The sequence below is a fragment of the Callorhinus ursinus genome, unplaced genomic scaffold, assembly GCF_003265705.2.
Source record: "Callorhinus ursinus isolate GAN/ISIS: 27379988/994484 unplaced genomic scaffold, GSC_fseal_2.0 scaffold4, whole genome shotgun sequence".
In the NCBI taxonomy this organism is placed as follows: Eukaryota; Metazoa; Chordata; class Mammalia; order Carnivora; family Otariidae; genus Callorhinus; species Callorhinus ursinus.
Window position 1 is genome coordinate 77,118,296 of NW_027397066.1, and position 15,283 is coordinate 77,133,578.

General features: G+C 36.3%; 2 protein-coding genes across 6 annotated transcripts in view; one reads left to right on the forward strand and one right to left on the reverse strand.

The window, feature by feature from the left end:
* SMARCAD1 (SNF2 related chromatin remodeling ATPase with DExD box 1) overlaps window positions 1–6,204 on the forward strand; it is a 75,960-nt gene extending 69,756 nt beyond the window's left edge. For all 3 annotated transcript variants that reach the window (XM_025873458.2, XM_025873461.2, XM_025873459.2), the window contains exon 24: window positions 4,844–6,204. In XM_025873458.2, coding sequence (XP_025729243.1) covers window positions 4,844–4,905 — 62 coding nt within the window. In that variant the 3' untranslated portion in view covers window positions 4,906–6,204. The remainder of the gene's footprint in view (window positions 1–4,843) is intronic.
* HPGDS (hematopoietic prostaglandin D synthase) overlaps window positions 1–15,283 on the reverse strand; it is a 68,403-nt gene that overhangs the window by 32,747 nt on the left and 20,373 nt on the right. For all 3 annotated transcript variants that reach the window (XM_073891972.1, XM_073891973.1, XM_025873464.2), the window contains 2 exons: window positions 13,475–13,573; window positions 9,730–9,894 (listed from right to left, as the gene is read on the reverse strand). In XM_073891972.1, the coding sequence (XP_073748073.1) occupies window positions 9,730–9,894; window positions 13,475–13,573 (264 nt within the window). The remainder of the gene's footprint in view (window positions 1–9,729; window positions 9,895–13,474; window positions 13,574–15,283) is intronic.

Sequence of the window (15,283 nt, forward strand, 5' to 3'; positions counted from 1 at the left end):
TATTTATTTATATGAAAGTGCATCAAATTAGCAGTAGCAAGGGATTAACAAAAATGGCCCAAATCCTTCACTGGCATACAGTATAGAAAAAGCATGCTCATTTCAAAAGTACTATAATAACTAAGATTATTTTGCCAGAATTGATGCAAACACTTGATTTTGGATAATTCTGTCTCTTCCATCCCTTACCTCTTGATGCCAAAACATCCCCGAAATAAAATTAGTTCTATAATTTTATCCACAGTTTTATAATTTATTTACTATATAAGTAACACATATGAATCCCCAAGAATTAAAATACATGGTGTAATATTAATTTCATAAGAACTATAAATTTACATTAATTTCATTTTGACCAATAAATACTTAAGGGTACTAGAGTGCAATAAAACGCATTTTTTTCCTCAAAAATTTAGTAATTTCAGATTGAAGTTGGTTGGGTACTAGAAAGAACCCTCTAAGAGAACCCTCTTCATTCCACCTTTTTGAAAAGAATAGTTTTTAAATTAAGTTTTCTATTTTTTTAAAAATTTTTTTAAAGATTTTATTTATTTGAGAGAGAGAGAATGAGAGAGAGCACGAGAGGGAAGAGGGTCAGGGAGAAGCAGACTCCCTGCTGAGCAGGGAGCCCGATGTGGGACTCGATCCTGGGACTCCAGGATCATGACCTGAGCCGAAGGCAGTCGTTCAACCAACTGAGCCACCCAGGCGCCCAAGTTTTCTATTTTTGAAAAGATAATACATTCACATAGTTCAAGATTCAAAAGATATAAAAAGCAAACAGAGGCCGCCTTCTCACCCTATCCTCCATTTCCCCCTAACAATGACACATTGACTTTTATTAGCATGTGACCGCTCATTTTATGCAGATAGAAATAAATAAGTATATGTATTCTTTTTCCCTTTTACACAACTTAGCATGCAGTCTTTTACATCGTACTTTTCTTATTTAATGTTAAATTTAACTGAATACAAGCTGTTTAATCATTATTCTAATAAGTAAGGATCTTCCTAATGTTGATCATTGTTTGTTTCAATTCAGCAAACTTCCATTGAATATTTACGAGGTCCCAGTATTTTGCTGGGCACTTTGTACTATAAAGAGTTGAGTGTATTTTAATCTGTCTTTGAGAAGAGAGAGAGAGAGAGGGAGGGAGGTGTGTATGGTGAAATTAGTAGGTGTCCTTCAGGTTGGGGAGGCAGGCATTAAAAAAAGTTTGAGTAGAAGCAAGTGTGATGATTATAACTTAAACAGTTACTAAGCTTTGTGTGGAGGTGTCAACTTGCCAATATCAGATAATCTAGCAGAAGCAATAGAAGGCAGATTCCATAGCACAACAGTTTTTCCTGTTTTGTTAGGGCATCTTTTCAAACTTAGAAAAACAATTAAATACCTGTTCTCCTTTAGCACTTCTGCCACCTTCCCGGATACATTGTTTTAATTCTAACAGTAAGTCTTTAAATAGAATCATCATAGTTAGTTTTAGTTGGGCTTTCAGCAGTTTGATTGTTGGAGTCCCCACTGTCTTTAACTATATAGGTTGCTTCTCATGGGCTAGTTCATTTCCCCAGAAACATATTCACCAATCTTTTGTGAAATGAGGATGGTGGGACATAGAGTATAAACCTGTTGACTGCATTATTAGAGCTAAGGAGAAGCTGGGGGGAGGGAGGGCTCTTGTCCTATTTATATAGTTAATTTTCCTGTTCCAGTATAACTTCACTGTCTTCTATGCCCATATTTAGCATTCCTCTGATTCAGACTTTCCAGAGAATAAACTTTCATTTGTGTTATCTGGGGTAAATGCCTGGCTCTGTTGGGCAGGCTTTAGATGTTGTACTCTTCAATCTGCTCTAGCTCTGTATATTCCCCATCCTTTGGGAGCCATATATTACCCCTGTCTTGAGTTGGGGCAGTCGGGGTGGGGGGAGGGAGGGGTGTGGTTAGATTCTGAGTATGAAGTAACGTTCTTGCATTTTCTATGTGCTCACTTAAGTTTTTGCTTTGTCTATTCTGCTAAAGTCAGCTTCCATTCTTCCATTTGCTTTTCATCTTCCAAAATTTGTTGACAGCTCTCTCCCCACTGTTGTTTTTTTCTTCTGTTCTTTTCTCTTTTGTATAATGCCCCTGATTTCTTTTTTCCATGGCATTTTAATGGTATTTCAGATGAGACCAGTGTATATCCAGTCATGTCTAGTCATAATTCACATAAATTATTTGTATTTATATAAATTTGTTTAGTTTAAAGTTTTACCTGTTATTTTCACATCAAGTATCTGTTAGAATAGCAACTTATTTCAGCTATGCTTTTAGGCTGTTACCTGTAAAGCTTTTATTAAAAAGAATCATTCCCCCATTTATCACTCTTTTCTTTCTGTAGGAAATCTTACTCTGTCTTGTTAAAGCTATCTGTATCAGTGTTTCCTGGTATGTGTTTTATTTGGTAGGGTAAGGATACAACAGTGTCTTTATTCTCTTAGCTGTAATGATTTTATCATCTTTGCTTGTGCTTCTGCTTATTCATTTAAATAATTGGACACAGACCTAACGAGAGTACATGTACCCTTTTCATCTCTCACAGTGAGGTTCTTTTCCACTGTAAACAAAAAGCATATTTGTAATTGAGTGTGTCTGTGCTTTATGTTAACAATCTCTGTGCCCCCCTTTCCATGAAACTGTGAAAGAAAAGTACCATGATTCCTCTCAGAAATGCTTGTCAGATTTTTGTGTTTCTAGAGCTTGCCTTAGTGGTTCTCAAAGTGCAGTCCCTGGACCAACAGCAACATCATCATCTGGGAAATTGTCTTGAAATGCAAATTCTCAAGCCCAACTCCATCCCTACTCAGTCAGAAATTGGGAATGGAACTCAGTAATCTGGTTGGTGTTCTGATACATGCTAAAGTCAGAGAGCCACTGCTTTAGAATAAGGATTATGGTTTGGGGGTGTGTTATTTTTCTTTAATCTCTTAATGTGATTAATAGATTTTCTACCTTTTAAAATGGAAATTTTCATACAGAGATGTTAAAAGCAGAGTATAAATGAATGTAGCAGTTGTGTAAACATTTGGCTTCATCTACCTTTTTTTCCTCATGAACCGTTTCAGTCAGTTGTAGACATGACACATCATTCTGAATATTTTAGCATTCCCACTGAGTTGCCAATTACATCCAAGAAAATTAACAGTAATTTCCAAATATTATCATGTTTTCCCAATTATCCCCTCATCTTTTATAGCTTAAAAAAAAAATCCAGAGTTCACCCATTGCATTTTATTGCATTTTATTGCATTATATCTTCAGTATCTTCAAACTTACAAAAGTCTCCTCACCCCTTTTCCTCTTTTCACCCCCCCTTCCATTCCCAGAATACTGAATCTTGTACAGTCTTGCTGTCTTGTACTTTCTTGAATTCTTGTCTTACTGTCTTCTGGAGCTGTCTGATTATTTAGTTGGGTCAGTTAATTTAGCACGTTTCAAGTTAGATTTCATAGGCTATTAAATCTGTGGAAGAGCCTCAAGGCGCAAGGGTGTCCGTGAACTCCTTGAGAGTTTATGGAATAGTCTGTGTTTCTTTGCATAGGTGTTTTACTGAAGGAAGAGTAGATAAAAGTACTCAGAATTTTAGATTATAACTGGGGTGTGTATGTGTGACAGAGTAGTGATTAGTTTGGCTGCATTGTAGCCACATCTAATTTATAAAATTATTCATTGCTGTGAACGTACAAATATTTATGAATTGTCAACTATACCATTGTCACTATAAACTAATAAATCAGTTCATCTCTAAACAGTCTGAGTACTTAATTGACACAAAATGTTTTCCTGCTTTAGAAAATCCTGGGGGCACCTGGGTGGCTCAGTCAGTTGAGCGTCTGTCTGGCCTCTGGTTTCAGCTCAGGTCAGGATCTCATGGGTCATGGGATCAAGCCCCGTGTTGGGCTCCATGCTCAGTGGGGGGTCTGCTTGAGATTCTCTCTCTCTCTCTCTCTCTCTCTCTCTCCCCCCCTCCCCCCACTCGGGAGTTCGCTCTCTCTCTCTCTCTCTCAGATAAATAAATCTTAAAAAAAAAAGATCCTGAATGCTTCCTGCATAAGTGTCTAGATACTGGAGTCTCATTTAATTGAAATATGGAGCAAACATTGGGAAAATGTTATTTACAGTGAGCACTTTAATCTTCAACTGGTATGCCATATTCACAATTTTGTTTAGATATGCCAGTTAAGTCTAAGTGATTGTATTTTTGGATTGAAAATAAGGGTTTGGATGAATGATTTCATTGGTTGTCTTTATTTGCATTACTCAGTTTTGCACAAATGTTTTTATCGAGTAAACCTGAGTAGTAAATACTGTGCTCCATATGAATAGAATATGATCCAGATTAATACTTGCCTATCTTTTTTATTTATGTCAACGCAGAAACCTAGCCTCTAGATTACTGTGCTGGTAATATGAACATGAGCACAGAGGAAATAGCCTTAAATGTATGTAGGGAATTGTAAAGGTCGTTTTGTTTTTGTTTTAGATTTATTTACTTACTTTAGAGAGCGTGCACGGTGGGGAGGGGCAGAGGGAGAGGGAGAGAGAAACTGAAGCAGATTCCATGCTGAGTGTGGAGCCCCTCGCAGGGCTCAGTCTCAAGACCCTGAGATCTGGACCTGAGCCAGAACCCAGAGTCAGGCACTTAACCGACTGCACCACTTGTGCACCCCTCACGGAGGTTTTTAACAAGGAGTGACACTGAAGCAAACTGGACCTTGAAAGGTGATTAGGAATTCATGAAAGAGAAAATATATTTCATAAAATATTTTTATTAAACTTTTAATGCCCCTTTCTGACCTGCAGGTGACGAAGGGAGTATGCCAGCAGATATAGCCACGTTACTAAAAACGTCAATGGGCCTGTGAAATTTAAGAATTGTGAATTCCTAATTGATGAGGAAATATCAACTTGGTGCACTCAAGGACATTTACATTATGACGACCATGGGGTTTATGAACATTTATAACTTTTTATAATTTCCATATTACATTTCTCATAGTATGGACAACTTTTTTGCCACTAACTGAATTCTCCAGATGCTCACATGTGAAATTTCAAAAAAAAAAAACAAAAAAAAAAACACCCACAAATATGTAGTCCTGAAGATGTTGAATAATCATTTTACAAAACAGTTTTCTGAATGGGGATTAGTTGGTGATTGTTTGTAACAAATATGCTAATGCTTTAGAAATGTCAGTATTTTTGTAATTATTTCTACCTCCAAATATATATATATTGTCTTTCACTGGATAATGTGTGTAGATTTTTACATGTGCCTTATTTGACAATGCTTACGTCTTGTTTTTCCTTGTCTCATTTGAAGTTCTTTTTTTGTTAGTTTAAAGGACGCAGCTGTATAGATTATATAGCTTTCATTTTATTGCTATTTGAAGCAGATGTTCACCACTGTCAACAAGAACTCAACCTGAATTTAAAGGTGGCATTCCATTTACTAACACCCCCAGGTCCTTCCAAGTACTTCTGTTAAAACAAATTTGGCTAGGCACTAAGTTGTTTTCCAGTGAATAGTAATGAAGAAGCCCTTCTCTTGCTCCATGGATTAATTCCTTCTGTTCATTTCCCCACTGCACTAATTGTGCTTATTACTCTGCCTATTCTTGTGCATGTTTTCATTGATTTCCTCTCCTGGCTTTTGCTTCTCTTGAAACTGTTGCCCAGTCACTTCTGCTCCAGTTCTCTTTACTCTCTAAATAGTAGTTTATTCCTGCCACGTCTCCACGTATCAGCAAATTGTGGGTAACATTTGTCTAGCCTGGCAGAACAGATTAACAGGCTATTTCACTTCAAAGCAGACTGAATGTGACTTCATATTAAGGCAGCGTTAGGTACTGCATGGAAATAGGTCATTAACTTTAAACACTTCTCAATATAATTTATCAGTTTCCAGAATTTCCAGTACAGGACCTCCTGAAGAGAGAGCCATTGTTCAATTCCAATTCAGTGTGGGTGACAAAGTGAAATTTAGAAGAAGTAAAGTTGTCTATTTGATATTGAACTCTTTATTAAATCTTTCTTTAAATTTTTGCCTGTCAGTCTATCTTGCTGTTTTTATTATACATCAGTTTCTTTGTATAACTTGTGAGTTTCATGTGTTTTGTTTTTATTATGTAAATATCATTATAAATAAACTTATTTATAAATCACAGACTTGTTAATTTTGGAGATTGTACTTTCAAGGCATCCTGACTTGCTAAGATGCTTAGGTCATATAATCCTCTGGAGTTAGAAGAGTAATGAAGCTCTCAAAGCAATCTTCAGATATTACAGACTCTGAAAACTCATGATTCAGTAGATTTTTCCAATCTTGAAGGTGTATTGAATATAATCGATATATTTTAGTATAATGGGGCTAGAAGGAATCTGCAAATACTATTACTACCTCTTCCTATATTGCAGGACCCAAATCACTTAGAGTGTTGGAAATACTACCTTTCAAAATCTCATAATGGATTTCTTAACTTTTCTGTGGTAATGTGTCTTCAGTGAGAGGCTGTTTCTTTTGTTGTTATTAAGTCCATATTATCTTTAATGAGATGTAGTTGAGTTCTCCCTGTCATGCTCTATTATGTCTTGGGCTTAATAAAAATATTTGTGATCATAAGTTGTATTTTCACACCCTTTTTAATAGTTTCTAACTCTCCCTTTACCTTTAAAAATACAATATTGAGCACAAATGAGATCATTTGTGCTTAAATATTATCTATTTCTCAATAAACTGGAATTTATTACTTAGGATATATTCCCATTAGTCCTTTCATTGGACTGATGTTCATATGAACATCATAATCTATTACCAGTAGTAAAGAGCATGTGAAGCCATAGTTGGAATATCATCTTGACCAACTGAAGCAACTTTTATTTTTTAATGCAACTTAAAAGGTAGAAGACATATGCCTTATGTGTTTCATAACTGTATTCCTGACCCCATAGACTTGTAACTTTACACCAACAGATACTTATATTGCAACATTAACTATTGTTGTTTCTAACTTTGGTGTTACTGTATAGAGGTTGGACAGGAGTATTAGGGAGGTTGGACAGGAGTATTAGGGTTCCATTTGGGTGACCCTAAGCAAGACACTTAAAATGTCCATAAAATTAAGGAACTGATTCTTTTAACTCTTTTCTTCCCAAAATTGTGTTTTCTGGTTACAATCTGCAATTCTGATTGATTCAAATTCTCTCATACTTGCTCAGCAAGGAGCCATTTATCTTGGGTACAGGGTGGGATAACGGAATGTGTTGTCCCTTCAGTGAAAAAGATGACCTAAAGATTGATGATGCTGTGATTGAAATGAAATATTTCTTTATGAGCCCTGCTGTGGTTGCATTTTATATTTGAATTATGATTTGTGTAAACAAGTGGGACTGATGTTATTGTGGATTTTCATAATGTTAGATAAGCATTGTCATTCTCACTTTTACTAAATTCTATTTTCATTAAAGTTTGCAGAATTTAATTTTATGGCAGAAAATGAACATGCATAAGAGGAAAAAAAAGTTACTACTTTCATCGTCTAGAGTATTATTTGAATTTCTGTTGTGAAAGATAATTTTTTCTTAAATTGCCTTGATAACATGATACAATACTTTGCAATGAGATTCACTTATAACCTGTTATCATTTATTAACAGCGACTAGCGATAAGAAAATGTGTTCCAAAGAAGCAAGTCATTTGGGAAATATACTTTGTTTTTATGTATAATCCTTAATGATGTATCAAGTATTTAACATCTTTTCTCCTATTTTGTAGAACATTGTTGGGATGAAAGAAGCACCTTAAACAAAATCATACTTAGCCCAGCTTTCCTTTTCTTTTTCTTCCCTTACATCCTCTCCCCATTTCTGGCTTCTCAACCATGTTCTCTTTCCTCTGTCCTGCATTTCAAGTATATGCCATCTCTTTCATTAGTCTCTTTCTATATATAACATGACATGCTAAGATTAGACAATCCAATATTAATATTAACATGCAAATTGAACTAAAATATATTCCAGTGCTATAGTTATGGTTTAAAATGTGTTGAGGGATAATCTATAGTTACTTGGAAGATTTCTATTAAAATGGTTTGTTTATATGGGCAGTTCTTGCTTTCCACAGTAGTGTAGGACCATAAAAATGACTGCAGGTTGAAATTGTGCAAAATAATCTTAAGTCAATGAAGAAAATGTTCTATGACTTAAATTTTTTTCTCAACACATTAAAAACGTTGGTTATAAATGTATAGGTAAATAAAGTAGTAAAACTAATTTTAGTAGTAAAAGAAACTGAAAAAGTGTATTCGGTAAAAAATGTATTAAGAATAGTTTTAATAATACCTTCATGTATAATTGCAAGTGAGCATTCTTTTTATACCTTGGCAAATTATTATTTTAAGTTTGGATCACCCTCCCACATTTTATTGCATTTCCAGTGTCAGGAAATATCCCTGCTTTTTTCTTTTTTAATAGACATTTTTAAGAGGAGTTTTAGGTTCATAGCAAAATTGAGCAGAAAGTAAAGAATTCCATATCATGTATCCATGGTTTACATATCGTGTAAAGATAACGTCTTTTGCAAATATTTTCTCCCAGTCTGTGGCTTGTCTTCTCATTCTTTTGATCTCTGTTCTTTTTTTTTTTTTTAAAGATTTATTTATTTTGAGAGAGTGAGAATGAGAAAAAGAGAGTACATGAGAGTGGGGAGGGTTATAGAGGGAGAAGCAGGCTCCTCACTGAGCGGGGAGCCCGATGCGGGAGTTGATCCCGGGACTCCAGGATCATGACCTGAGCCGAAGGCAGTCGCTTAACCAACTGAGCCACCCAGGTGCCCCATCTCTGTTCTTTTAACGTGAAGCCCTTTGGCAGTCTCCCTTCCTCTGGAACATCACCTTTGTCACGGCCATTTTCCTCATTTCTGTCAGGTCTGCCAAGTTCTTCCAGCTACATCTCTGGAGCCCCTTGAACGGCAGCTGTGTAAATGTTCTTATAGTCTGCTCTTTCCATTTATGTGTAATTTGAATTTGGCTCCAGCATGGTCACTTTTCCTTTCTTTATTGTACTTTCATCTTTGTTGCTGAGTTCCCTTTTTCAATGATCCACTTTTTAAAAATTTCTGAGTGGGTTTATCACTGAGAAACAACCCGGCAAGGCAGCTACCCACCCTGCTACCTGTGCGTAACAGATGTGCAGTGGCCACTCATTAACAGCCTTGGAAAGAAGTGATGGAATTGGGCACTGGTCATGCTGTGCATCTGTTACTTTACATAGTGATTTGTGGACCACAGAGCTGGCAGCAAAGTTAACACTTTGTGCAATTACAGCTTAAGTCCAAACCATTTTGGGGGAAAACGTGTATGTTCCTAAACCGTTGTGACTGACATCCATGTATGTCAAACCTCATGAAATGTAAGCCCTGCCTATATTGTAAACTTTTTTCTCAGTTGTAAATGATATGAAATTATTCTAAGGGAAAGGGGGGCAAAAGGGATACTTGAAACTAAGTGATCTTCCCCCCCCCCTTTTTTCTTTCTTTCTTCTTTTTTTTTAAAGCAGAATATGGCAAAAGTGAAAGACTTGGTGGAGCCTGGGAGGGGAGTGTGTAGATTCCGTGGCAGGCTGACTAGCTTCTTATCTGATGGAAGCGATGCTGTGTGTGAATAACAAAGCTTAGAGGCAGCATGCATTACCTAGAGTTTGGTCTGGGGCCTTCGTTGTATCCAGTCAGCGATAGCAGGAATGGCTTGCACTTTCTTCCGTAATGTTACCAGCCTGGGATGGATGTCCAACAAGTCAGGTTTAAAGACCAAAAGTGTGGTACTGCAAATTTCCCAGTAGAAATCTGCCCAAGTAACCTAGTTTAAAGCAAACAAAAATTGCCATTGAACATAGAAGGCATAACTTATTAAATCAAGAATAGTTTTTTTAATTCAAAATTATCTGTTACTACGAAAGTGGAATGAGTATATGATAGAAAATTACAGATAACACCATACTCCCAACACCCAGAGGTTGCTACCATTAACACCTCTTTGTATAATGGTATCGTGTGTGTGTGTGTGTGTGTGTGTGTGTGTTCTAAAATGAGATCTTAGAATACATACTCTTGTAACTTGATTCAATCTTCACCTCTCTGCGACAATACATTGTCTAATACCCAATCAATACTTTTTCATCTGTTCCAAAAATGTCCTTTATAGGACAAAGCAGAATCCATTCCAAGACATGCATTTCGTCTGGTTATGCCAACTCCCTTTTACTAGAGATTTCACACTAGTCCTGAAGAATGTCCTGTCTTCGGGATTTGTGTGATTATTTCATCTTACCTTGTTCCTTCCTTTTGCAGAGTATAAAGGGATAGGGTGCAAGTTATCCCTAGAGAGCTCGTAGTTGCAAGTGAAATATTTTTGGCTAACACATTAGATTACATCACCTCTGAAGACATACGGTGTCTGAGCATTAATGGATCCCCAGGTGTGATGACAGCCCGGTCCTGCCCTTGTATACTTTTTCTTCAAAAACTTCTTTTTTTTCCCTTTGTGACTAGAAACTAATCTGGCTGACATTACTTTGACTCCAGATGATGAATACCCATCAAAGAGTGAAGTTTAAATGTGGGCTATCCATAGTTTTATTTTTGTATGGAATCTAATAATGCTAATTGCTAGTGTTTTATGAACCTGCATACTAAACACCTGTCAACCAGGAGAGTTTTGGGGTAGAGGATTCGGAGTTCAGTCAACACATATTTATGGCGTACCTACTGTGTGTGATGTGCAGGTCTACGTGCTGGGCTGGGCTGGGCTGGACTGGAGAGCAAGATGTGATACAGGCCCTTTTCCGGGTGCACCTTTTGTTTTAGAAGCAGGAAGACAAACATTTTTCAACCGGTAGGGATGATGAGGAAAAAGTGAAGTGATGGGAAGGACCCTCAGGTGGTCATGGAGGGAAGACCTTACATGTGTGACATTTAAGCCCAGGCTTAAATGAGAACAGGATCCAGACAGGCAGCGGTCTGCAGATGAAGCCTTGTAGGCAGAGGGAACAGCAAGTATAAAGGCTTTTAGGTGGGAGTGAGTTGTGTGTTGGAGGAGTGCACAAAATGCCAGTGTGTGTGGAACACTGAGGAAGGGAGACAGTGCTGAGAGATGGGGTCCGGAGGTAGATTACAGAAGAGTCTTAATAGAAAACAAGGGGGTGGATTTTAAGTCCTTCAGTAGGGCAGGGAGAGGACCATTTTAGGAAAGTCTGTTGGGGAATGTGGGAGGAAATGAAGCATGTGATGAGGTTGAAAGTTGAGAATAAAGATGTGGAAAGTATGTGTCCATGTCACCCAGAAGGACTCAACAGACCATAAACAGAGGAAGTCATGAGAGTGCTGCCCAGAGCAGTCTGTGTCTTGTCTCCTAGAAAGCAGCCTCCTTGAAGGCACAGACTCTGACCTACCACAGCATCTGAGTCATGTTTAGATTTGAGTTTTTGTCAGAAACGTGCTCCTCTCTCTCAGTAGTAGGGCTGTAATAGCTGATTGTCTCGCTTTCTGTGATATTAATAATTATTAACCAATGCCTCGGTCTGTTCCAACCATCAGGGGTTGGAAAATGGTGATAGTTGATTTTAGTCTCCCCTTTTTACTTACTAACTGGAATACTTACATGAAGACAAACTTTGCCCTTCGGTTTGTGTTATCTCGAGTTACAACTGGCACAGATCGGAAAGGCAAGATAAATTCTTTATTCAAACCTCCCAACTTTTTAAAAAACAGTTTTCAGAGTAGTAATTTGTCTCCATATCATCTTCCAAAAGTAACCAATGAAGTTCTGTTTGGTTTGGGGGTTTGCATATATGTGTTTGTGTTTTGTTGTGGTGGTAGGAGTGGTCATCATAAATTCATGGATTCGTTCATTTTGATTTGTTTCAATCCACTGCTGTTAATATTCTTAGCGAAGCTTGAATTGTCCCGTATTTAGCCAGTGGAAGCCTTTGCTTCAAGTTGACTTTGGAGTCCCCAGTTCAGTTGTCTTTGATAATTTATTTGCTTCTGATATGACAAGGTATTTCCAGCTCATCTCTTACATTTCCTGTCCCAAATTGAGAACGAGCCATTTCTCTAAGAAGCCCTGGTTCCTTTTAATATTTAGAGACCAGAATCTGGGTCCTGAAGGTGCCCAGGACAACAGGGTTGGTCATTGTTTCAAGAAAAAGAGATACAACAATGGTTTTTTCTTTATCCTAAGATGCAGTCAGTACCTTGTGACCTTATGTTATATATATTACAGTCAGTACATCATGACCTTATGTTATATATATATATAAATTTATATATTCACATATAATATTTTTACATATATTCATATATATATTTCACATTCAGGAATAGGGTGTTTACTTAGCTTCACTGATCTTACATCTCTATCTTCTTTCTCCCACACTGAAAATCCTGGTTCCCAGTGACATCCACATATTTTCTTACTGCTTTACCCCAAAATAAGTTATATCAGAAATCCTAATAAAACCATATGACTGTACCCAGTACCACTAAGAATAGAATTACAGGAACACTCGTTTTATTGCGCTTTGCTTTATTGCATGTCGCAGATACCACATTTTTGACAAATGCTTGTGGCAACCCTGTGTTGAGCAAATCTATTGGCACTATTTTTCCAACAGCATTTGCTCATTTTGTGTCTCTGTGTCACACTTTTGTAATTCTTGCAATACTTCAAACTTTTTCATTAGTATGGTAATCTGTGATCAGTGATTACAACTCTGAAAGCTCAGATGATGGTTAACATTTTTCAGCAATAAAGTATTTTTTAATTAAGATATGTACATTTTTTTAGACATAATGCCATTGCACACTTAACTGATTATAGTATAGTGTAAACATAACTTTTATATATACTGAGAAACCAAAAAATCCATTTGATATGTGATACTTCATTGCTGTGGTCTGAAACCAAACCCATAATATCTCTCTGATGTATGCCTCTACTAAAAATGGTATAAGATTTCTATTTTTTGGTTCTGAGAGAATATTTTTAATAAAATGTGTATTCAAATGACTGTGTTTTACAAATGATGATATTTCTTAAAATGGTTCTCCTCACTTATTGAGTAATAGGTACTTCTCTACACATTTCATGCATCAATTTAACATAGGTTCATTTGCTTCACTTTGCTTTTGCTTTGCCGTGTTAGCTTTTTAAAATATTTTCATTGTTTTTATATAATTATATAAAATATTTTAGTACATAGTTCCAAAGTTAAGTCCACCAAAACAGGTTTATTCAAAGAAGTTTAGCTTTTATCCCTGCTATCTAGTCCTTCCTTATTGGTAACTTTTTTTTCTCACCGAGTCTTTGTAAGTTTTTGGTTATATGTATGTGTATGTGTGTATACTTGTATTTTTTAAAGATGTAAAAACATACTCACAGAGTTACCAATAAGCCATTCCTTTTCCCCTAAGTATGTGTCCAAATCTTGCAGCAGATGAGGTCCATCATATGTAAGTAGCTCATTAAACATCTGATTCTAGGAGAGGATGAAGAAGATCACTTTAAGGATAATAGGAAGAAAAATAACATGATTTGAAAAGGAAGTAGATTTTTCCATCTTTATTCTCCCACATGAGTTCAGAAAGAAAGAGAAGTAGCTGTGTGTTGTTGTTTGTTTCAAATGTATGACATTATCGAGATTGAGGTCTGAATCCTCATACTTAGTCATCCCTTTGTTACTCATGAATTACTTTTGTGTCCACTTCTTACGGTATCTTTGTAAATAATGACCAAATATTTCACCTACAAAATCTTTTCATGATTTTTATCTTAATTTTTATTAAGATAATTAATTTCTAAAATTATCCTCATTCTCTTTGAAGTGAAATAACATAACTGAGGGTAAAGAAATGAGTTTTATTTTGTATGGCTAGGCTCCTTCAGGTTGGCAGTCTTTTATTTCACCATCACACTTAATGGAAGTGATCTATAATGAATCCTTATGCTCTTAGGCTTTATGGATCTTGTTGGCTTGACATTGTGCCTTACAAATGAGGTTTTGAGACTATGAGGTTAGTCTGCCTTGACTGTTATCTACAAAACCATCAACTAGTGCCCCCTTTTGATATATATATTATGTAAGGTAACATTATAAATCAAATATCCTTAGAAGAGAAAAATTAAGATATATCCATTTTTAAAAATTGTATTTTTCCTTGAAACTCTGGAAGACCAAATAATTTATTCATGGCCTCTTTCTTTGTAAGAAGTGTTTGCTTATATATGAAAATTCTGGCCGGTGTGTATCTTGGATATAAAATGTAAGCCAAACTCAAAAATACCATAAAATATGTGTATATATATATTATTTATTAATAATGACAAATTACCTATAATCCAGCCTTACTAAGGCAAGTCGGGTAGTAGATAGCTCCCTCACCAACTTGCTGATTTACTTTCTGTTATTACTGTAACTTAGCAAGGTAATAGACTTTACTGCCACATAATGCCTTGTTTGTAGAGTTTACAAAAGCATCATTACATATTAACATACATTTGCCCGATTTTACAAACTGAAACTTGGAAAGCTTGTCATCATTTTGACTTTATATCCTTTCCACTGTTCTATACCACCTACATTCATAAGGTTCTTTCTCTATGGTTAATCTGTCATAGTTTAAAATAAAACACTGTGAGTTCTTCTTACACATAATTTGTGAGCTGAGAGGCAATGGGCCCAGATCCATGTGACACTTCCTACAGCCCAGCCCAGCTCAGCTCAGCATCAGGTGGGAAGGTGATGGTCAATTTGGCTCTCCTAGAAAAGCTAGAAATGGAACGGAGTTGAATGGAATAGGATGTAGCTGCTGGACAGCTTTCCAAAACTTTTGTGTGCTCACCTGTATCATTTTGTTACTTCTTCAAATGTGTATTTCCACCACTTAAGGTACACGTACACAGATGCTTGTGCGCACACAGTGCCAAATAAAAATCTTTTATCTGTATTGACTTCTTCCGTAGCCCAGGTTCTCTATAGGTTTGGTGAATCATCCCAGTGACTCATCTCATCTAACGATATGTAAATTACTAACCCCAACATAATCATTAGTATTTAAGAGTCATTGTAAGGAATACTCACCAAAATAACATAAAGAAGATGAAATTTGATTATGCATCCTTTTTTCCAGATGTGTACTTTTTTAAAATGCATTTCTTGATAAATCTTAGATAGCCGCTCTTACACTTG